At 38.8% G+C, this 24,815-nt stretch overlaps 1 protein-coding gene across 15 annotated transcripts in view; it reads right to left on the reverse strand.

The window, feature by feature from the left end:
* Positions 1-24,815, reverse strand: part of ATP2B1 (ATPase plasma membrane Ca2+ transporting 1) — a 72,738-nt gene that overhangs the window by 30,645 nt on the left and 17,278 nt on the right. For 9 of the 15 annotated variants that reach the window (XM_082240964.1, XM_082240965.1, XM_082240953.1 and 6 more), the window contains 2 exons: positions 7,783-8,211; positions 4,486-4,683 (listed from right to left, as the gene is read on the reverse strand). In XM_082240964.1, the coding sequence (XP_082097090.1) occupies positions 4,486-4,683; positions 7,783-7,987 (403 nt within the window). In that variant the 5' untranslated portion in view covers positions 7,988-8,211. Of the gene's footprint in view, positions 1-4,485; positions 4,684-7,782; positions 8,212-12,288; positions 12,341-24,815 lie in introns of all 15 variants that reach the window. The other 6 variants (XM_082240958.1, XM_082240961.1, XM_082240962.1 and 3 more) reach the window with 1 other exon arrangement.

Raw genomic sequence — 24,815 nt, forward strand, 5'->3', positions numbered from 1 at the left:
GTGGGTGGAAATACCCCATCCAGATTTCACTCCCCTTTTGTTGATGGCATTCTTAAGTTTAAATTATAAAATTATTTGAAAGATTGTTCAAATTTCCAATTAAACCATAAAGGCTGCATTTCAGCTGTCTGAGAAGCCTTTTTAAAACTAAGGCTCATTGTGTTTTACAAGTTGAATTTTTCAAAAACAAGCAGCCTTAGAATCCAATTACGTAATTGGGAAAAGCTAGAAATTAGGTAGTGTTTTATCAATTAAATAAAACAGATTTCTCTCATCTCTTCCCCTTTAGAACACTGTTTCTGAGAGGCATTAAGAGCACAGTGATATGCTTGACATTGCATGATTTAGTCAGATCACTTGCCATAGTGGTTGGTGGAGGAAACAAATCACCATTCTAAGAACCTTAAATCAAAGACAACACACACCAAAATTTGTTTCATCATTAATTCCATTTAAAAGCAACAACCCCATTCAGTTGGGGGGGGGGGTGTGACTGCAGCTGATAAATACAATCTAGTTTATGGGGGAAAACTTTGGGGTAATATTCACTAAGTTTTACTCAGAATAAACCCATTTAAATTAACGAGCATGATTGTTAGGTCCATTAATTTCAATTTTTGTAATAAAAAGTTAGGTAGAAAATGAATAAACACGTTATTGGTCAAATTCCATACTTTCCCCCGTATTCTGCAGTATAGTAGAAAACAATGCAGGTATCCAATACTTGAACTATAATCGTGAGGGAGGGAGGAGAGAAACCATTTAAATCAACCTACATGAAGCCTGAGCTACTTAAATTTAAGACAACTTCTGCTTTGATAAATTTTTATGTTGTTGTTCTGTCTAAGTGTGACTTAGACAATCTGCGAAGTCATGGCTTAGAAGTTACACTTTATTGCAGTGACTTCAATACCTATCAGGCAGGAGTCAGCTGTGGAGCGAGGTATGCTGTATGATATTCTACAAAGTTCCATCTTCTGTCATACTTTTTAAAATTTACATGAAAGAGAGATACTGTAATATGAAAAAAGGGGGGTAATTACATCCTATTTCTCCTTTTTGGTAGATCCACTAGGTACTAAATTCTTTAAATGGTACCTATGGATAACAACTGAATGCATGATAAAAAGGAACTGAAAGAATAATAAATGATAAAGAAATCTAGGCTAGACTGATTTTATTGTTGTCGATAGCTCCTACAGATGTAGGAACCAGCCGTTCTGGAGAGGACTTAATTTCCTGAAGAGCTGGGCATGCAAGAGATGCTATTCCTAGAATCTCAGTTAGTCACCATAGCCAAGAATGCTTTATACCTTCTTAGGTTTGTAGGCCAACTACACCCACTCATAAAAGACAGTATTTGCTTCATCAAACATGCTTTGATAACCATCAGGGTAGACTCTGTTACCATGTTTAATCAAATCCTGGCTTAGAAAGTCAGGATATGCATGAACCTCGTATAGCCCATTCATGTGATCCAATCCTGGCTTCTTCAGAGGTCACTAACATCAGAATTCTTGGTTCACATATAATGGAAAGTCATGGTTAACTGCAGCTGCCTGGTTTGTTTTTCCACTTGATCAAAGAAAGAAGTGTAAGCAAAAGGGCTACATTTGAGTGCATGATGGTTGTGCACATCCAGATTTATTAATCAATGATCTGATTGTCTAAACTAGGCCATCATATGGGTGCATTCAGATAACATCCAGAAACTTCAGTTAGTTCCAAAAGCAGCAGTGCATTACATAGCCATTGGTAACACATTCACACCTATAATGGCACAACTGCAGTGACTTCAAACCTATTTCAGTTCACAATTTGAAGTGCTAGTTTGAACCTTTAAATCTGTAAATAGCCTTGGTCCAGATTACCCAAAGCAGCAGTAGAAAACTTGTAGCTCTCCATATGTTGTGGGACTATAACATCATCATCCCTAATCACTGGCCATGGTGGCTGGGGCACATGGGAGAAGGAGTCCAATGATATCTGGAGGGCTATGAGTTCTTCACAACTGACCTAAGGAAATGATTCTCCCCGCACCCAAAAATCGTCAGGAGCGACCCTATTCCAAACATATTCTGAGACCACATTAATGTATGAGCAGTAGTTTCTTTTCAACAGTATTACTGCACGCTGTCCCAGTGCCAAAGTCATAGTTTCTTCTTCTAGAAATAGGGTGAAATCCTTTCCCACTGCTACCCTTCAGATCTGTGGCAAAATAAGGCCTTTATTCAATGAGAAATAGGGTGAAAACCTTTCCCACTGCTACCCTTCAGATCTGTGGCAAAATAAGGCCTTTATTCAATGAGTAGGCTTTAAAGCAATACTGCCAGACACCCCCCCCCCCACAACACATTTTGCCTGCTGCTGCTGCTATGCAATATACAACGCAAGCATTTTAGGATGATTTCTGATCCTTGGGCATGGTTGTATCAAGTTAATTGGAGTGCTTATGTTTTATTGTAAATAGCTGTGAGGACTCTTTAGAGCTACATGGCTAGACACAACTTCCACTCCATCCCACCCCAGGAAAAAAGCAACCATATCTAACAATACACAAAATAAAGGTATGTACAGAAATGCAACATGCTTGAGACATGTAGGAAGCTAAGTTTAGAGCATCTTCTAAGCCATAATCTAAGGCAAAAGAGATTAAAGAGAAAAAAGTGTAGGCGCTGATTTTAAGAAGGGCAGCAGTTAATTTTTAAAAGGACAAGTGACAAGGTGACTTATCTGAACTACGAGCATGCCAGTTCAGTCATATTTAGCGCACCAGCCTTTGCCATGGTAGTCACCATGCAACTTCTGAAATCTGAATCTCTAAACAAAGTCCATGGTGCACATTCACTGCATGTTTGGAGACACTTATCCTGTCATCAAGATTTCATGTTGAAGTGTGGAAAACACTGAAAAATTTTTTATCAGCCTTGGTACAATTGTTAAACTGTTAAGACCCACAATTTAGCAGATTGGTTTTATGCCAACATTTGCTGTTTATTGGAAGAACAGGAAGTAGTGCTTATTTATATGCTGCTTCTGTGTCAAAAGCTCCTAAGCGGTTTACAACTAAAAAATCAATTATAAATTTTATACATAATTAAAATGCACAACACAACTTGAATGGAGCATGAAAAGATTCTTAAAGTATGCAGTCAAGCAATCCCATTAAAAAGTATTAACAACTGAACTCTGAACAATTTTAACTCTCACAGTTAAAATATAGCTAAAAGAATACAATCAGAAGTTCTTTTCAGGGGAATGTTTGCCTAAAGTGTTATGCCTTTAGGAACTGATGGAACACCAATACTGATGGGGCTTCTCTTATTTCAGCAGGGTGAGCATTCTACAACACTGGTGCCACAAGTAAAAAAGCCTCCCCTTTTCATTGGTAAGGAGTGAGCCTGCCCCCACTTCTTTTGCTCTGGTTCCTTTCTCAAGGGATAATTCAGTGTAAGAGCCAGAAGTTCCTGTATTCCAACGCTTCAATTTAACTACAGTGGTACCTTGGTTTACGAACTTAATCCATTCCGGAAGTCCGTTCTTAAACCAAAGTGCTCTTAAACCAAGGCGTGCTTTCCCATAGCAGCGGGGGACTCAATTTACAAATGGAACACACTCAACAGGAAGCGGAACATGTTCTGCTTCCAAGGCAAAGTTCACAAACCAAAACACCTACTTCCGGGTTTGCAGCGTTCTTAATCCACGTTGTTCATAAACTAGGCTGTTCTTAAACCAAGGTACCACTGTATTTACATTTCTCCTTCTTGATGAGAGCAAGAAGAGAGAGCATGAGCTTAGGTTCGCTCCAGGAAAGAAATCTGAGTACACCTCATATTTGGGGAAATTAAAGAGTATACCTCAAAATTACAATAATCTCTTAGCAAATACATTGTGACAGAACTTTAAATATTTGGTTCAAGTGCTGACTAGAAGTCATTCTACTCGGCACTTGAACCAGAATTTGCTTATCATACAATTGTACTATGAAGCAATTATAATAGGAAGCAATAAAACAACTTAATGGCTTCATGAGGACCAATTCTGCAATATGAAGATTACTGCAAACGAGACATGAAGGCTGGCAACATCAAGCCTGCCATGTGGGAATCTCTTGCAGACAACCGCAGCGCCTGGAGACAGACGGTCAGGTCATGTAACCACACCAGAGGAGGAATGACAGCTGGGAGGAGTGCAAAAAAGAAAAGAAAAGAAACGCCATGCTGCATCTGCAGCAGCACAACCAGACACCTTCATCTGCCCCAGCTGCAACCAAACATGTCTCCTCCATATCAGTCTCTACAGCCACAGCAGCTGCTGTAACTTTCCAATGTTTGACTTCACCCACAAAGGCACATGCCTCCATTGTCTCCCAAGACAGAAGGGTATAAACAACAACATAACCAATACATAAACTGGCAAACAATACCCAATCTCTGAAATACATTTTGAGGTACACAAGTATAAAGAAACAAACTCTTTACTTACATGCTTCATTCCCTCCTGGTGGTTGGTAAAAAGAAAGGCCCAATGATACTATGGCTGCAATTTCTAATATAATTAATGTAACATCCTGTAGTGCTTCCCATACTAACTGAAGAAATGTTTTTGGCTTTTTAGGAGGTATAAAGTTCTTTCCAAACACAGCTGCTCTCCTTTCTATATCTGCCGGGTTTCCACTTAAACCTAAATATTAAAAAGAAAAATACAATTTTAGAGCAATTTCATTATCTATACATCACTTAACAAATCCCTTTTTGCTATATAATTCTACAAACACCTTAAGTATATGCTGCACAGTTGCTCTTTTGGTATTTAGTGAATTTAACAGGACTCTTTATGTCCTATGCATTCTAGAAGTTACAATATCAATATCAAGTGGAACTCTACTGTAGACGTTTCTAACATGGGGGAAAGATAGCTGCAGATTTCTCCTACCCACAGTGTTACTTGACTAATAGTGGTTTTATTTGAGTTTTCCCCACAAATATATGTGCTGCAGACTCCAAGCAAAGCAATTCCCAAGAAAGTCAAGCATTTGTTTTGGAGCACATCATTCCAGTATATGCTGAAATTCCTAGTCATTTCAGAAACTTGAATTCAACAAACACGAGAGTTAAGCAGAAGTCTGTTTCTGTTTTCCCAATACAAAAGTAATTCTTTTTATAACCACAATGCACAACATGGCAACACCCATCTAGATGCTGAACATCAGGAGGAAGCAAAGCTACATCTCTAAGGGGTCTTTTCCTTATTACATATTACACAGAAGCCCATAGTGCAATAATAGGCAGGGCCAACACATAGGCTGCAAATACATTTTTATTTTAAGGATAGCGGAAATTGTATATCTGGCCTCAACAATTAGATCTACATGGTTCACCTTTGAACTAATCCTTCTCATGTAGGAAAGGATCACTCAGCAAGTCATTCGGTGAGCCAGATTCTGCATTTCTGCTAATTCATTAGTTCAGTACTAGCTGGAACAAGTCCAGGTTTCTCCCTTACACATCTTATCACTTCCCATCTGTGGTATTTCAGTACTATTCAACTGGACCTCATACTCATCCACATTTCAAGATGAGTGTAGTACATATAGAAGCAAGTTGCAGACTCACTGGTAACCTTCACCATGACTACTGAAAGCTTCTTGGGTGTTTAAATAGCTCTTCAGTTGAAAGCTTCAGTTGACAGCCCTCTCACAAGAATCATTTCTTATCCAACATGGATGATATTTTTAACACAATTCAGGCCAGACTATGTATCCCTACTGAAACGAGTTTACAAGTTCCATTCTATTATTTTCCAATGAATTATTAGAGACACACAAAAAAGATTCTCCCCATTTTTTAATGTAGAAATCCCTGCAAGCTGGGATATCCTGTCCTACTCTTTCATATAAAAACTTAATGGAGCAATATTTATTCATCACATTGTGTCTCAAAATTCTGCTCCAAGGATTAATGAGAAAAGGAAAAAAATACAAAAGCTGGAACAGCAACCACTACATTTTTTTCCTGCTACAGGAAGGAATTATTCAAGAAGTAATTATTAGTAGCAGGAAAAAGGAAACACTTCTCTTCCTTCAGGCTACTATACCATAAAAAGCAACGGTCCATTTGATAGAGATAAAAGGGTTTAGCAAAAGATACCTAAGCATTGCAGGATGCTAGAACCTGGAAATAGATACTACCTTACAGAGCTTGGTGCCTGTACATTTCAAGACAAAATTCTTTTCAACCAAACATTAGAGATATCTCATTGGAGGCACTCTGCTCCAAGAAAAACAACAAGCACACCTCATAGATATGTCTGCTCATTTTCATAATTCTGTGATTTACAAGGTATCTGTTTTAACACTTTTGCATTTGTCTTGTTTTTCTGGCTGAGTAAATAATACAGACTACTAGCCCCAAACAAAATTCATTTAGGGAGTTTCAGATTCCACAAATTTTGAGGGGAAACAAGGCAGTCTGTGAACAATGAGTTTAAGAAAGGTAAAATGTTATCCAGCATGGCACACAACTGATACTTAACACAACTGCAACTAGAAGTGTTTACAGAAAAACATTTGGATTGCTGGAAGTGCAATATTGCACACAAAAGGTTTCCTCCTTTTGTCTGGAAACTAGTGACTGGTGGAATTTCAAAAACAAGAACAGTGATCTTAACCTGATGGCATTGAGTGCCTTCACCCATTGAGAACTTGTTTAATGCCCAAACATAAATTGCCAATTATAATTATGGAAAGGCTGGGATAGGCACTGGACAAATTAATTGCTTTACTACATATTAAGAAGTTGTGTAGTTGTGAAACCCTTCCCACAGGCAAGAAAGGTTTAGCAGAAAAGCACCATCTCACTATCTTGAATTGTTTATTTAAATTTCTATCTTATCTTTTCCTCGAAAGAAAATGTTTAAAATAGTACATTTAAACACATACCACAAACTAAGGTTTCATTGCCTACACACACAAGTTCCCTAGGCTGAAAAAAATCAGCATTGTTTTCCTCAAATTCAGTGCATGTGCCTCTTGCTCCAAGGAAACCCCTTCCCCAAATCTGGTGCTCTCTGGATGTTTAAAGCTACAACTCTCATTGGTCCCAGTCAGCATAACTAATGTTAGTTTTAGTCCCAACCTGGCTGGGGAAGACTGCTTTAACAGCTCATTTTACTTTGTTACCTTTACCAATACGCAGCTCCTATCAACAACCCTAGGCGTCGTTCTAACAACCATCCCCTTAAATGTTGAAATACCATAAGATGTAACTTCTGGGTGGATTTTAAGTACAGCTGATTTAAGTTACAGCTGCAAGCTGCAAGGCATTTGTGCTAGGTTAACCTTAAATATTCAAGGAAGTTGTGATATATATTTCTACAAAGTTTTTATGTACAACACCTTAAGTTGTCTAACATTTGTAATTTCACAAACTTCTTGTAAACTAATGTGTAAGATAACAGCAGGCTTTAATCAACATCTTATTAAAAACCTGGTACAATCAAAAAAGACTAACCAAAAATAAAAATGTCAAATTTTACATCAAATGTATTATGTTCTTCTACCTCAATAACTATTGTCCCAAATTTTGTTACTATCTCTTAAGTGGTGTCCCATTGTATAAATGTACAGACAATTTTATATAGATATATATAATTTCAGTCACTGACCAGTAAAACATCTTAGGCAAACAATGAATACATCTATACAGACCTAAATATTTTTCAATATAAATTTCCCATATAAATGAACACACATTTTGTAACTTTTTGAATTGAGATTCTTACCTTCATTTGGAGAAGTTTTCAATCTTGTACAGATTCCATGTGCATCTCCATAGCAATCTTGTATTTTATGCAAAGCATCTGCAGCACGCAATTCCATAAGATCACGAAGCTCTTCAAGTGTAATGCCAAAGTCTCCATGATTGGAATCTTTTATAGTGTATTTTACACCACTGTATGCTACCGAGTTGTTAGCCATGTCTCCCATGATGTATATTGTTCAAGGAAGAAGTTATTTCCAAGGAGGAACAATTTTTTTTATTTGAAATATTTCCAAAAGGAAAATCCTTCAGATATGAAAACCATCAAAAGTGCAGATATAAACCACCAAAAAAGATGAGAGCCATTAGATACCCTTTCCAGGAGTGTTATCTTGAGTGCAATCCCATTGTTGGTTCCTTCATTCCAATCCAAATGAAAGGGGAATACAATCTGCAAAAGAAAGAAGATCATAGCAACAAGATTCAACATTGCTCACAGAAGCATCACAGCCTTTTATTGTCTGCTATGCATCTGGCTAAGCAGCACTATGACACCTCTGATACACAGTGCCTCTTCTCTACCTCTGATGTTCTGCCAAGGCCTACCCCATCATTTACCCATCCACTCCTTGTTCTCTTACCAAAACTTTGCCTCCTCGAGGCTTCAATACCAAACTAGCTTTCCAACCCACCTTCCTGCCCCCTACCAGTTGCCCATTTTCCTACACTTCCCTCTACCCTTTATTTTGACTACAGTCACCTAACTAATCCTCTGTCCTCCCATTTCCTGGTTGCTATCTCCCTTACCATTATCATTCCTCTTGTCCACATACGTTCTCCCTTATAAAAACACTCCTTAGTCCATCTTCCCTCTCCACATCACCCCAGTTCCCTTTTTCCTTTGCCTCCATAACTTCTAGAGTGTGCTTGCCTGTTTACTCTGAACTTTTTGACTTCCCTTCCAAGTCTACTCTTGACCCCCCCCCCCAAATCTGGTTTTCACTCTTTGCATGCCACTGAAACTGTTCTTTTGCTGTTTAAATCAAAATCTCCAGTCCTCATTTTTCTTTATCTCTCTTGCATTTGATCAGTTGGTCACACTCTCTCTCTTTATTTCTTTAAGCCATAAGTCTCTGCTATGTTGCCCTTGCTGGTTCTCCTCTTACATACAGTGGTGCCCCGCAAGACGAATGCCTCGCAAGACGGAAAACCCGCTAGACGAAAGGGTTTTCCGTTTTTGAGCTGCTTCGCAAGACGATTTTCCCTATGGGCTTGCTTTGCAAGATGAAAACGTCTTGCGAGTGTTCCGATTTTTCCCCACTCCCCCCCCTTTTCTAAGCCGCTAATAGTCTTTTAGCCGCTAAGCCTTTAATAGCCGCTAAACCGCTAATAGTGCTAATCCGCTAAGCCGCTAATAGGGTTGCTTCGCAAGACGAAAAAACCGCTAGACGGAACGGATTAATTTCATCTTGCGAGGCACCACTGTACTGCTTTATTGCTTGCCCTGCCTCTCTTCCTGTTTCCACTGTGCCAAAATTGTAAATTGTAAATGCCTCTCGATCTGTCCTCTCAATCATCAGAATGTACCAAGCATACCAATGGTGTTACTGTATATAAATAATAATTCAATGAGTTAACAAATGCAGCACTAAGGTGGTGAAATGAAATGCTCAAGTTTCTTAGTAGTAAGATAATTGAATAAAGGATGTTTTAAGACTCAAATTAATACACCCTTTAAAACTTTTAGTCTCACCATTCACCAACATGCAGTTTAATTTTCTTGGTATCAACTTGAATAACGTTACATTAAATTGAAAATATTAATTCAAGGTACTCAATGGGGACAACATGGAGATACTTTTACACTGATATTTTGCAGATCCAAAGCACACTCACTCAGCTGTACCCATATCCTGAGCTTCTGGCTATAAGCTATAAGTCAGGACTGAGCTTCCTTTATGACAGGGGTATGACGTAGTCCGCAGAGGTCGTTTGACCGGCCCACGAGCCACCCCAAATTGAGCTATCGGTGCAGAGTGGAGCAGGGACTCACTTCCGGGGTGCCGGAAATCGCGTCTGCGCAGACGCCGAAAATCACAGGGGTGCACGCTCATGCACACACACGATCCAACCCACGAAGGGATCTCCGCGGAACTGATCTGGCCCAGGCAAGATGAACCCTGCTGACCCACTGCTTTATGGACATGCTCTTTGTGAGCCGCTTTGAGACTCCATAGGGTAGTGATAAAGCGGGATATCAAATCAAACTCTTCTTCTTCTTCTTCTCTAGCTACCATAAGCCACCATGCTATGTAAATAACTAACTTACAGGCCACGTTAACCAAAGCAAGGCATTCTTCAAGCTATTTTACCTCTGAACAACATATCTGATATAATCAGTCTTAAAATTAACTCCAGAAACCTTCCTCCCAGCAGAAATGCAAAAGGATTCAAATGTTTTAACATTTTCAACTTGCCATATACTAAGAAGAGACACCACTCACAACATCAATCTCTCGCAGCAATCAACAGATACCATCTTATCAAGAGTTCCATTGTGCATGATGCTGGAATCAGGTCCTCAGAGTCGCAACATCGACTCTTTGTGACTCCTTCCAAATATAATTCATCCAAGTGTCATTTCTATTGTCTTTTCAGCACCTGCTGAAGACTTTCCTTTTTCAACAAACCTTCTAAGTGGAGATTGTAATACCAGCTGGTATCTCTATTGGATTTGAAATTGATTTTGTAAAAGTAAATGCTGCTGCTGTTGTTTTTAAGTTGATTTGTATGTGCTTAAAGGTAAAGGTAAAGGGACCTCTGACCATTAGGTCCAGTCGTGGCCGACTCTGGGGTTGCGGCGCTCATCTCACTTTATTGGCTGAGGGAGCCGGCGTACAGCTTCCAGGTCATGTGGCCAGCATTATTGGCCGAGGGAGGCAGAGTACAGCTTCCGGGTCATGTGGCCAGCATGACTAAGCCCCTTCTGGCAAACCAGAGCAGCGCACAGAAACACCGTTTACCTTCCCGCTAGAGCAGTACCTATTTATCTACTTGCACTTTGACATGCTTTCGAACTGCTAGGTTGGCAGGAGCAACGGGAGCTCACCCCATCGCGGGGATTCGAACCGCCGACCTTCCAATCGGCAGGTCCCAGGCTCTGTGGTTTAACCCACAGAGCCACCCGCGTCCCTTATAAGTGCTTAGCTGGTTTTATATATGCAATTGTGGACCAGGTGGTAAGACAGTAGCTACTTTTTTGAGCTTTGTAAGGATGCTGTATGGAACACTCATGTGGGCCCACTCACACATTGCAGTATTGCATGCAGTGAAACCTAAGTTCTTATCCAAAATATTGGGGACACCTAGATCTATTCTAAGGACCTAGACAATTCTAAGGAAATTGCCTGATTAAAGATGGCTTTCATTCAGTGGGAATGCTTACCCAGAAAGTGGCCATCACCTGTTGGCTTAAGACAGTCTTTTGGCTTCACTTTTGGTTTTATTGGTATCTGAGGATTTGAGGAGTGATTCCTGGGAAGCTATGATGTATGCACTTTTTACTATTTGGGCTTTTCATTAGCCCACTTGATTATGATGGGCTGCAACTGTGCTCAGTTCTCCAGATGACTTGACTGATGTCAATTTTCAGACCACTATGGAACTGACTGCTGGGTGCTGCTCCAATACAATATATAAAGATTTTGTCACTCTTCCTGGGAAAGTGCCCCCTTCCTCACATGAGCTAAGATGGCTCCTGATTAATCCTTACAGCTGATGATGGTGAAAGGAACTATGGGACTCAGTATGGCGAGGCTAGAAATTGCCCAGCTGGATGCCCCAAAGTAGAGGACTTGGCACACTTTTTAACAGAATGCCCTTTGTATTCAGATTTAACTATTTTGATATCTCAAGCCCTTAAATGTGGGGATGAATAACATTTCTCTCTAAGTATAACTCCATTCCTATTGGCCACTAGAGATCACAACAAGTCATACAAGGGCAGCCAAATGTGTCAGATTGGCTCATGAATACACTGAAAGCAACTTTGATCACCCAGCAATGGCTATCAAGTTATATAACCAGTCATCAATACTCCTTTATTGGCAGCGCTCACAAAATATTCTGGGGATCGAAAACAACATTGGGACAGCTTGATAGCATCGATATAACTGGAGGCATCTAACAATTTTTCAAGAAATTACAAAAATATGCAGAGTGTATGATCAAAAGGACAAAAGTATGCAAAACAATAAAAAATAGCTCTACATACGCATCAAGAAAGCTGATTTTTTTACTACCCAGGAAAAGATTTTGAAAGGTTCACTGAAAACATCAACTTAATGTGCTGCAGTGGAGAAAGAAGTAAATCCAGTTTGAGGAATGATTAGGAAAGCAATTAAAATGCCAGATAGTATCATAATGCCATTAGATGAGTGCTGTCCAGCCACATTAAGAATACTGTGTACAATTCTTGTTCTATGAACCATAAAAAGGAACATATAAAATTATCAATGAATTACAGTACCTTTACACTGAACAATGGTTGAAGAGGATGGTTTAGTTTGAAGAAGAGACACCTAAAAGGGGGGGGTACATGGAAAAGGCTTATAAAGTTACATAAGTAGTAGGGCCACTAAATGAAATTAACTGGCAGTAGGCTCAGGACAGGAAAACAATACTTGCAGAACTTACAGAGTTTAAACCACTATTGTTATTATTGTTATTTCAAAAATGGTAAGACGTATTCATGGAGGATTAGCAATGACCATTAGCTATGGTAGCTAAAAATACAGTCTCCATGTAATAAGGCAGCGTAAAAAGAGGTGTGAGCAACACAGCTATGAAAGATAGCTAGATCTCCTCCGCAGCACATTTAGGTATTATGCCCCATTGTCATCGACAAGGTATAAGGGGAGTTTACTACTCCTTTTAACAGGATTATGTTTTAAAGCAATGTATTACTGCATCTCATCTGGAAGGATTTGAGAGACAAAAGTGGTGGCACAGAGTTGGTAGTGCCCACACCATGTCACTTAAGCTGCCTTACATAGTTCCCAACTGAGAGTAATCCACCTCTTGGAAAGTACCCCAGACTACTTCACTCACAACAGTAATTTGTTTTCTTTTTGACACTGTAGCATAGCATAAGTCAAAGAAAAAAACAAAAAAGGTTTACTTTTTAGTCGGTTTGCTTAGTGATACACTAATGCAGAACAGGGAGATATTTGCATATGTGACAGGAATTTCTGCTCAAATATCACAGTGCTGGCCTTTACTGCACAGTTGGTAGTATGGAAGAAACACCAGGAGCAGCTGTGAAATTATTATTTTGGAGACAATTTACTTTAGCTGTGGAGCCAACAAATTATCTCTTGAAGTGTGTACACAATTCTGCTGATGGACTCTAAGGAATCCATGTTCAACCCAGGTGATTGTAATAAAGTATGAATGGGGGAAGATACAGGGTGTTCAAGGTTGACTTTGTAGCACATGTTTAGTGATGTAGCAGTTTGGAACCGCCAAAGGTGGGAGATGAAGTGTGCATCTGTGTGTGAGGAATGAGGACTTAGAATACTTAAGTTGCCTCTATGCCTTACTAGCTCATGCATTCTGCATGTTAACAATATTATATTTAAAGTTTAACACTACCCTTCTAAAATCATGTCTCTCTTCCCACATAGGGATAAAAGAGATCCCCTTAAAAGCAATGACTAATTTCATTTGTAGCTGTGTCATTTTAATCAAGATATATTTCATAGCTAACCAGAATCCAGACGCTATCCATAGACCCTGGGCTTCATATCTTGTCAATATCGGCAATTCTGATGACAACATGCTGCAAGCTTACATAAAGGTATCCAACTTTGTGTTCCCAAAATGAATTGTACCACTACAACATGCTATTTTGCTGACTTTAGAAGTAATGTGCCATCACAAGTAGGTGAAAAGTAAAAGCTTTTAACACCCACCACCACCGGTGTCTGAGCTGCAAAATATTTTTTGAAACATTCAGGAATTCAAATATTCTAATAGTTCATTTCATAACCCGCAGTTTAATCTTTGGAGAATACTATGTAGAAGGTTTGACCTTCAGCTACACATTATCAGCAGCCTGGCTCCAGAGAAGGCTCCCAAAGTGATTATCTTAGGAAAGCCTTTGCTTAAATCTAATTAGCTCAAAAGTCCTTACAAATCTGTGAAGCACCACATTGCAGCCGTCAGATAGTATCTTAGTTTTGCTTTCTTCTTAGTTTTCTAGCATTACTAAATACAACTGCTTACTCAACAAGTGTTTAAACAATGTTTTATTAACATTTAAGACGGCCACAGGGCAGTCTCAACACAATTAGTGTTTTCAGCCAACTTCAACAAAAAAGAAAAAGAAAAATGAGAGCCTATTCGTTACTTCCAAACATGAATCAATTTCTATTGATGATTCCACTAGTGAGCAGTATAGAAATTTAATAATAAATTTGGTAAACATTCGCCAATTTAATAGAATGAATTATATAACCTCTCCTTCGCTTGGTGCCACTTATATCATTCTTACTGAAGCATGGCAGTTTCATGGAACAAATCTATTTTGTGCAGACAGTAAGGTGACATGAGGTATGTGATATTATCAACACTACTAAAATTAATAAACTTGTGTACATCTTTCATTGTCCCGTAAGTATTTACAAAGGCAAAATAAACCTGAAGTGCTCGATAAAGAAATCATTATCCCACCAAGTAATATTTAGACTCCTATAGTACTTCGGAAGTTTTCAGATTGAAATCACCAGGAAGGTCCAAGTAACTTTTATTTTATTTTCTGGGTAAGGACAGTTACATTCTTGGTCCTTACTGAAAATTGCTGAATCCTAGCCTAAAGGTGAAGCCTAATTATGTGAAGGCAAAATTGAACTCCTAGACCCAAGCATTCAATCCCATGACTATCTCCCAAAGATGCTGGTACTCAGATCAAGGCTTCTGGAAAATCTAAGGAGGCGCAAGATGTTTGCCTGTAAGCAGTACTTTCTGTGACAGTACTCACCAATACGGTGCACCAGCACTTCAGGTTTTTTGCTGCCTTTTTAAGCACTACTTTTGGATACTGCTTTTGTCCCAATGGGCAATGCTTTAGAAGACTTAAGATTGTGATAAGCAAAAACAAAGAAGAAAAATGGTAGCATATAGTAATTCTGAAATCCATATTAGGCTACAAGAGTAGTTAGTTAGTTAGTTAGCTGGCTGCCTACATTCTGTATGTCTATAATGGTACACTATACTGCCATTCTTTTAACTGCAAATACTGAGCTTTAGTATTTTAACCATACTTGTTCCTAGCCCTAAAAATCACAGACTAGAGCTTCAAAAAGTATACTAAGCCTGAAGAATCCAAAATGAAGTATTTTTGTCACCCACAATCTTGTTCCCTTGTTCATCTGTACATCTGTTACTATATCTCTCTACCAAGAGCAATCATTCCAATCCAACTAAGTGAATTTTATTCTATATATGGTATATACCACTTCTATTACGGTGCTAAAACATTTCCCCACATTAGTCAGAATCAAGATTACCCTGGAGGAAGAATACCAGTGTAGCCTCTGCTCAAAGCAGCAAGGTTAATAAAACAGAAGTATTTGGAAAATGTGCAGTAATCTCCTCTCAACTAGTCACATTACTGAAAGCTAAACTTAGTGATAACACTGTTGTCAATACCGCCTGAAAAATACTCAACTGCTAGGTAAGCAAGCTACAAAAATATTTCCATTTCTGCATCTAAAAAGATGGAAATTTATAAATACTGACATATATAAGGGCCAAATAAGCCCTCTCATCCAGCACCAGTTTTGTCATTGCCTCTCAGAACCTCTGCAACTCCTTTGCCCATGAACAACCCAAAAATGTCCCTGTCCTGGAACAATATAACTGAACTACTAGATTTTAAAATCCAACAAGGCATCAGTGTGGGTTTACCATTTTTTTCTGAATTGATGCAGATATGATTTAGCATGTTTATCTGAATTACTATTCTACATAGCTCTACAGTCACGGTTCCTTCAGCACAAGGACTTTCGTTTCGCGGCACTTATCTCCTCCTCTCCATTTCCTAAATCTATTCTGGCAATTCCTCCAACCCTCCAAAGAAGATTTGGTGATGGCACAGAAAGGGGAAATTCCTGATTTGCTATTAGGAATCCTTGTGGAATAGGCTTCTCCTATTAATACAACAATTTAGTTGCATATAGCCCTGATATCATGTTACATTAAAACTTTTTGAGGGGTTCCCCCCCCAAAAAAAGGTCAAAAGTGGTAGACTTAAATACGACTGGGGAATCAAAGTGCTCTTTAATGTAATGCTACATTAAAACAAACTCACTTTACTTTGAAATTTTTATTAGGATTCTTGGAAGTATTTTAAACACATTTAAATAGGACACACTTCCCTTGCATGATATTTTATGTGCATAAATGAGGAATAATTACTTGATTTAAGTTAACTACAACTTTGATTTTATAGTTGACTGGATATTTTTCTATTCTACCTGTCAGATCCTGCCTGTATTCAATATGTTGTATGAAATTATTAACAATGCACCTTTTCTACAGACATCAATATTTGTGAAAAGTTTTTACATACTGTACATACTCTATTATATTCTGACAGTATATAAGACATTGCAGATGTTATACATTTCTATTTTCCCTGTCCTAAAGTACTGGATGTTAGGGGACTCTGTGGAGGAGCTATAATGTTGTGAACTATCCTATAACCTGTGTTACCAAACACTCTAGGATAGTTAACTATTGCAGTTGGTAGACAGAAAAGCTTTAGTTAGAAAGGTATTCTCAGGAAATTGATGTATTACAATTTAGTACCAAACAGTATGCAGAGTATTTTCAATTTTTGTGAACTTATGCTGAGCAATAACACGCTTGGTGGAGAAATCCGCTTAAATGCAAGTAGTTTCTACGCACAGCTTTTTTGTTGCAACATATACAACTTTAATGTCGACTTATCCAATAATTCTCCATTAAGCTAATCATGCAAGTTCCCACTCATTCCAAACAAATGACTTGACAGATTAACCATTAGGGCTGGTTCAACCAACTACAGTCAAACAATGTCCAATATTTAATGAAACAGAAAGCAATGGTTACCAGCTTTGGAACTAAAAATATTTTTGTTTAACTTCTTTATCTTCCAGTTTCTACAACTACATATAACAAACAATTATATATCCCTTCCCACAAGAAACAGCCCATGCATATACAATGCAAATAATAGCTCCAATATTGAACAACCAAAACTAGGGCACAGTGATTTAAGTCAAGATATATATGGTCATCTAAACACAACCAATTACTCTCACGTACATTGACTGATTGCCTTGAAATCAGCCAAAGCACATTAAAGTGATCAAACATTTTACCATGGCTGTTCAAGAACTGACAAAAATACAAAAGTTAATTTCTATACCATACCAAAGTGCAGGCATCTTTGCAAGTCATTCATCTGTAAATCAACTGAGTAATGCACGCTCCTTTACAGCTTAATATAGTTAAAACAGGGAGCAGCTGCACAGGTATCATCACATAGTTGTAGTTGTAGCTACCCAACAGCTTTTAGAGGATGTCAATGGCAACATGTTAAAATTCAAATAAAGCTAAGTGGTTCAGACAAATGCTTCAGACTATTTTAGAGGAAGAGACTCGACAGCAGGCTTCCTCAACCTCGGCCCTCCAGATGTTTTTGGCTTACAACTCCCATGATCTCTAGCTAGCAGGAGCAGTGGTCAGGGATGATGGGAACTGTAGTCTCAAAACATCTGGAGGGCCAGGGTTGAGGAAGCCTGTTTTACAGCATCCAATAACCTTCTCAATACACTATAAGAGTAATACAAAAGTACAAGCCATGACATTCCCAAATAGTTCAACACACGTTCACTAGAGGTGTGCAATTTAGCTCATACATATATTATATATTTATTTCTGGATCTGTATTCTGCCTTTCCATCAAAGGATGCTCAGGATAGCTGTGTTTGTAGACAGAGCTGGCGACAGAAAAATACTGTGATGATAATATATAAGAATATTTAGCCATTGTGTGCGTCTGTATTTCAACTGGGGAGAAAGGAACACTGCCTTCCCAGAATTAGTTTGCACAAGATGGGAAAATAGAACTTTTTCACATATGCTAAGCAAAATGAACAGCACCTGCCAATGGGACTTCATGTACTCCTAGAAACTAGAATCAAAGTCATCTGAGTGTTTTGAACATCCTCAGAAAGAAAAAAGGTCCATCTGGGAGGGAGAGGAAAGCAACTGTTTTAAGGGCACTGTGTTGCACAGTGAGCACACCGTCAGGTTTGAAGGATTAGATTTCTATTAGTAAGTGGATATAAATCTTAAAAGTACACAGCTTTCTAAAGCATTTTCATCCTTTAAAAATGTGGAAGCGAACAAGTGCTGGCACACAGCTTTAACTTCCCAAGCTCCATTGAAACCTAATACTATAATTGGCAAAACTGAACAACCTGACACTTCATCTTATTACTAACAAAACTTCTCTATTATGCTTTAGTTAGCATATATTCTTAGCTGATATATATTTAGATATATTGTCTCCTAACTTCCAAAGCATAACCAAAATTGAAGCTCTGATGTTACCTATGTATCATTGTAAATATATGCCACAGCATAAACTGAACATTTAGTTACCAACTTTTGAAAAGCCAGTTAGAGGGAGCACACACGTTCTATGGTATTTTTGTCCTACCAAGAGGTTCCCTTGAGGGTGGGTAGATTTCAGCAATATGCGGGACATGCAAATACACACACACACACACACACAATTCTAAACTTATTGGTAAGAATGAAATGTCAAAATAAAGTGGGTTTGTGATCTAGTCAACAAAAAATGAAAAGAAATTTCTTCATCATGTTTTATTTTCTAATAGTTATAAGTTAATAGTTTTACAAAAAACCCATCTGGCTATAAAGCTGAGGTTACAAGTTCCCCTTTGAATTAAACTCAAAACAATTGCAAAAGCCACTCTCTACAGCTTTGACCCTGCTTTAAACCCAGTTACGTTATACAGCTTGCCAATTTAATTAAAGGTACTAATTTCAAATTTGGTTTTAATTAGGCTAGACCACCTCCCCCAATACAGATCAAGTCAATCTTTAAGATTTTCAGAGAAGTCTTTTCACTATCGGAAGATGGCCATATGAAGAAAAGTCAGAAGTAGGCCTTTGAAATACCCTCCGAAATGCCTTCCCTCAGGTAATTCATGGAGTGAATCTTGACTCTTAATTTGTTATTTCTCTGTTCTGTGCATTGCTCTGTTTTATATGATACATAGTTTTGCTTCATCTTGACTTTAGCTAGCCCAGGAAATTTTATGGACTGTTTTGGTTGCGCTTTTATGTAAACTGTACCTTAATTGCACCATTTCTGTTGCTATAGTAACCAAATGACTCAAAAGTTCTAAAATGTGGTTGCCAAACTATAGTCCATGAGCTTCATGCTGTTGGTCCTCTTTGTGACTGAGAAGAACTGTGGGAGCAACAGCTCCTCGGTCATTCTAAAGCTCTGCACTGCATGCTGTTGGAGGCAGAACCTGTTTTGCAACCCAACTCTTCTGTGGCTAGTGGAACAATTCACATTCCCCTTCTCTCACATTCACCCTTCCTTCTAAACTGATTTCATTTTCGAAGTGTAGAAGGTTACTGGATGAGAGCGGAGGAGAGATAGCAACACATTTTACCCAGTCCTTCAACTCTAGTTGCAGTAGCAACTGACATCAGTTCCAGTAGCCCTTTCCACCCTGTAGTAAAGTTAGTACTTCCCCAGTAGCTGTTCTTTGGTCAAGTGGAGAGTGAGGCCTTGTGGGAAACCAGTAAGAATCATGAGAGCCGTCCTGTTGCTTTAACCTGTGGGCCCGTTGGCTCCAAGGGAGTGAAAGGACTACTATGGGAAAGGAATTGTCGGGCTAAATTGAAGGTTTAACACCTGTGTTCAAAACTATGAACATACCCTCTGTGATGTTATCTATCCTTGATTGCTTGGGAATGCACATCTGCCTAAGCTCCACCAGTCTCCATGGGAAGGGAGGAAACACCTTGATCTAGGTTCTGAAGGCTTAATTGGCTCAGCTGCCACAAGTTAGACTTATTAGCCCACAAGCTGGTCATTGGAGAATTCAAATGTAATCAAGGGTCCTGATTGGGCTTGGGGGTTTCTGATTTCACGTGCAAATTATGGATAAAAGATCTAGAGAATGGTTTTGAAAGGCGCGCTCTGCAATTCGCAATGAATCGCCCGGCTGCTGATGTCCACCAAAGCAGCCGTCTTTTCGTCCTTTTGTGCTTTTGCATTGAAGATTTTCTGAGACCTTTGGATGCGGATTTCTGAAAGACTCTAGCTATCCTATCTTTTCCTTAGAGTATAGAAGTGAGTATATAGTCAGCTATAATTTACAACGTTCTTATTTTTCTGTACTTGTAATTTACCAAAAGATGTGCCTGCTTATTAGCATGTTCTTAATGTTTTTAAAAGAAATTTTAAGAAAGAAATTTTCTCATGTATTGTGTGTGCCTATCCGGGGGAATGGCTAATTCCAATGCCTAGACTTCTTGGTTGCGCTATATCAAAGGATTTCTGCCTGCAAGTTTGTGGAAGCAACTTGTAGTTTGGGATTAGCCGGTAACAAAGGAGCACAGCTGACTCCCTTGAGCTGTGGCTTCTGGTAACCCTGGGTTGAGGGAGTGGTGGCAGCCCTACCAGTTCTATTTTGTCCTGTTTTTGAAAAAGTAAACGGGCTTGCCAGCCTTGCTCCAGAAGCCTGCTCTGGCCCGAGAAGCAAAGACAGGTGAGGGAGGGGCAAGTGGCTGGGCGCCCGATTACCACACACCCGCTCCCTCTTCTGGAGTATGTGCCTGTGCACCAAGGATGTGGCAGTCACAGAATATTAATCAGCCAAAGGCCTGGTTGAAGAGGAACGTTTTTGTCTGGTGCCTAAAAATATATAATGATGGTGCCAGATGAACATCGCTGGGGAGAGCATTCCACAAATGGGGAACCACTGGGGGGGGGGAGCCAGTTTTCATGTTGCCTCCCTCCAGACCTCACATGGAAGCGGCACACAAAGAAAGGCCTCAGATTATAATTGCCACAGAAAAGTAAGGCTTACTTTTGAATAAAAGTGCATGAGATCAAGCTTCTAAGGCTGTAACCCTATGCATATCTACCACTGATCTCAGTGGGGCATGGGTACTGCTACAGGATGAGGTGTAGGGAGAAAGAGAGCCAAGTTGCAATTATGTTTAGAAGGGGAAAGTGGCAGGGGGAAATAATAACAAGTTTAAAGGGATTTTTGCAGATAACAGAGATTACATCTGGAGTGCTTTGAGTAGAAGTCTTTTCAGTCCTTTCCCACCCGCTTCACAGATGTCTTGGCTTTTGCAACCAATCCCCCCTACACACAAATTCCTCAATAAATTCCACCCATTTCTGTTCCATATGCATCTCTTGAATTAAATATTTGCATTGATTACAATTGTGTTCTATTGCTTCTTTCAATACTTGTATATTGTATAATTAAATTCCATGAAAACTGTATTACAACAAAATAGATAAATAAATAAGCAATTAAAAGACAATTAAAAATCATACAGCACCTGACACAATGCATTACAACTGTTGCAGCTGGTAGAAAAACCCATTGTGGCCTGCCAAGACCCTCAGCAAGTTTCCAAGTGGTTCACAGAAAAAAATGTTGGGAACCACTGTTCTAAACTCACAAAAGAGTCAGAGACAGAAAGGCAACATCTGTAAACCAATGAAGCATGAAAGAATAATAGCATCTAAGCATATAGTAATTAATTTCCAAGAAATATTTTAAGTTCTCATTATGAACAGGTGACCTCTGAACTAGAGCTGAAGGTTGGCCTTGTCACGGTGATACACAGCGACTGGATCCACCTATGGATGTGTGTCCAATGTGACACCAACAGGTTGATAAGTAAAATTCTGACCATGGAAAATTTAAAGAGCTCAGATAAGTGTCTTATTTCTATCAATTCTATAGAATTTTATAAAACAAAATGAAATTCTGTATTATACAGTGGTACCTCTGGTTACATGCCTTTCAGGTTACATACCCTTCAGGTTACAGACTCCGCTAACCCAGAAATAGTGCTTCAGGTTAAGAACTTTGCTTCAGGATGAGAACAGAAATCGTGCTCCAGCGGCGCGGCAGCAGCAGGAGGCCCCATTAGCTAAAGTGGCGCTTCAGGTTAAGAGCAGTTTCAGGTTAAGAACGGAACTCCGGAACGAATTAAGTACTTAACCCGAGGTACCACTGTATAATGAAGTTTTACACTACAGTACAGCTTGAAACTTCTGTGTTGGGGACTTCCTATTTTTTTCCCTACCAAGCTAAACAATATTTTGAAGTGGTAACAGCAGCCAGTAAATTCATGTATACAAGTGTGTTGTTTGTACCAGATTTAAACATAACCTCAAGAGTGATAACATCATATTTTATCACAGCAAGAGACGTTTTCTATAGGCAACTAATGGTATGATTAGAGTGAGATATTGCATGTTGTTCTATGTAGATTTCCTCTGCAAAGTTCCACTTTTTTTAAAAAAATGCCCTCCCAACACCCCATCCTCTTGCCTTTCTCTGCTCAGATTGCCAAGGCTAGAGAGACTATTTAACTCTTTCCCCTCTCTTCATCCACCTTTCCCATAGGCATCTAGCTGATCACTGTGAGAATAAGATGTTGAACTAGATGATGTTTTGGTTTCGGTTCTTATGTCTTTAATGGTAGGCATTTTGGCAAAGGTCTGAGAAACAGCCTATAGGATTGCATGGTCCTTCCCAACAACACCTCTTCAAAACCATCTCCCACACACCTTGATCATGGGTTAAATGTTATCAGTATGTTCCAACTGTTGGTGTTAATTAAGATTTGAACTATTAAGATGTGTAGCATTTAATACAACACAATTACCTTATGACTTTGTTGTCACAAGATTGCCAATGTGTGACCTGGCTACCCTACTGAACAGTTTTCCTTTGCAAAGCATCCCTTTCACTCCCAATCAGAAGCATGATAAATGACTATTTTTCACATGGTAGTATTAGAGAACTCCCCCAATTCCTGGCTCTTTTGCACTGTTTAACAGCACTGTAAGTTATACCCACAGTTGTATTCAACAAAGTAATCCTGTTAGCATAATGACTTTCTGCCTATGCAACAGGATTTTCTTTTCTGTTCCTCCCCTCCCACCCCCAGCAACTGATCTAGAGGGTTAGCAGGGGCATGTCAGGATGTTTAGCATTGAAGGATGATTTTTATTCAGTTATGAAGTGGTAGATTCCCAGGCTACCACCCGGTGAACACCTGCATTTTCCTGTATTGCCTTGTTCTGTTTTGTTGGTGGTGTTTTTCTTCTCCACTTTCTGAGATTGCATCAATGCAAGATTTAATTGCAATACATTGGTTTCTGGGAAATGGTGGATAAGAGGAAGTACTCTCCCCACAACCCTGAAGAGTATTGCTTGCTCTCAAGTAAAATCAGGGTATTGAAAGAGATTACATAGGCTTTTCTCTTTTTAGAAACGGATCTAGAGATATCTCTTATTACTTCTGTGGGAAGTTACTATAACTAATAACCTAAGTAGATTTTTTGATAGACGATTCTATGTTGTACCACCTTAGATTAATTTATCATTATTAATTATTTTTAAATCAAGACATTGCTAACAACTTTTATTTTATTAACTCTTATTGTGAGCATCTTATATCATATTAACCTCTTATATTTCAATAAACTAGTTGATAGAACTTTTTTATTTACTTGGGAACTATAAGTAATTAACTACATTTGCTATACCAAAGAAAGCAAACAGAAGGTTAACGACAACTAATGCAGCAGTGGAGAATTTCCAGCCTGCAGGCCTCAGGTCTTGCAGCCCCTGCAGGCTATCCCCCCCCCCCATCTGTCAATCCACTGACATCAATTGCATGGGCTGATATGTGGGGAGGAAGTTCATTTCTGTGTTTGTTGCACATGTTCCCTACAGAGAACTGGCAAACACACTACAAGATTTAACCCCTGCTCATCAGCTCACAAAGGAGGTTGAATTCTGCTCAGTTAGGGTGACCCCACACACTTTGCAAATCTGGCCCACAGTGTGAGATGAGAAAAAGATCTGGCCCAGTTGCAAAGAGAATACAAAATGCATTTAGAATGAAAATCAAAACAAATAAGTTAAAGAAATTCCCGGGTGATTGTTTAATAATCTTTAAAGATAGAGAAATGAGAAATTTGGTACTCCAAAGGAATAGAGAGAGAAGATTATACATAGACGGGAATTACATAATTTTATTCAAAGACATACCAATAAGACTGTTGAAACGAAGAGAAGCTTACAAACCGCTGGTGCAATTACTTAAGAAAAACAAGATCGACTTTAGATGGGAATTCCCTGAAGGAATTTCGTTCTTCTATAAAGGTGTAAAAAGAAGACTAGTAAGTCCGGAGGAAATAGGAAAACTTACAAGAAGATATAAAGAACTACAACAAGGAGAAGAAGAGGCAAAAGGAGCAGAAGGAGGAGCAAGAAGGAAGGAAGACTCTACATCAGAAGGAGAAGAAGAATTGACCGGGAGAGAATTAGAAGAAGAGGAGGAAGAGGAAGAAGGAGAAAGGACAGAAAAACTTTAAAGTAAACTCAAATCCAAACAGCTAAAAGAATGACGCTAAAATTATGGAACTGGAACATCAATGGAATGAACGATAAGAAGAAACGAAACGGAATTGAACATATCTTGAAAAAGAAAAAGTTGGACATCATATGCTTGCAAGAAACGCACGTGGCAAGAAAGCATAGGAAAATTCTGATCAATAAAAGATTAGGGAACGAATTTATATCTTCGGATAAAGAGAAAAAAAGAGGCGTTGTTCTATATATTCAAAACAAAATCGAATCACACCAATTATTTAAAGATGAAGAAGGGAGAATCATTGCGGTCCAAATTAATTGG

The sequence above is a fragment of the Podarcis vaucheri genome, assembly GCF_965113315.1.
Source record: "Podarcis vaucheri genome assembly, chromosome: 10".
NCBI lineage: Eukaryota > Metazoa > Chordata > Lepidosauria > Squamata > Lacertidae > Podarcis > Podarcis vaucheri.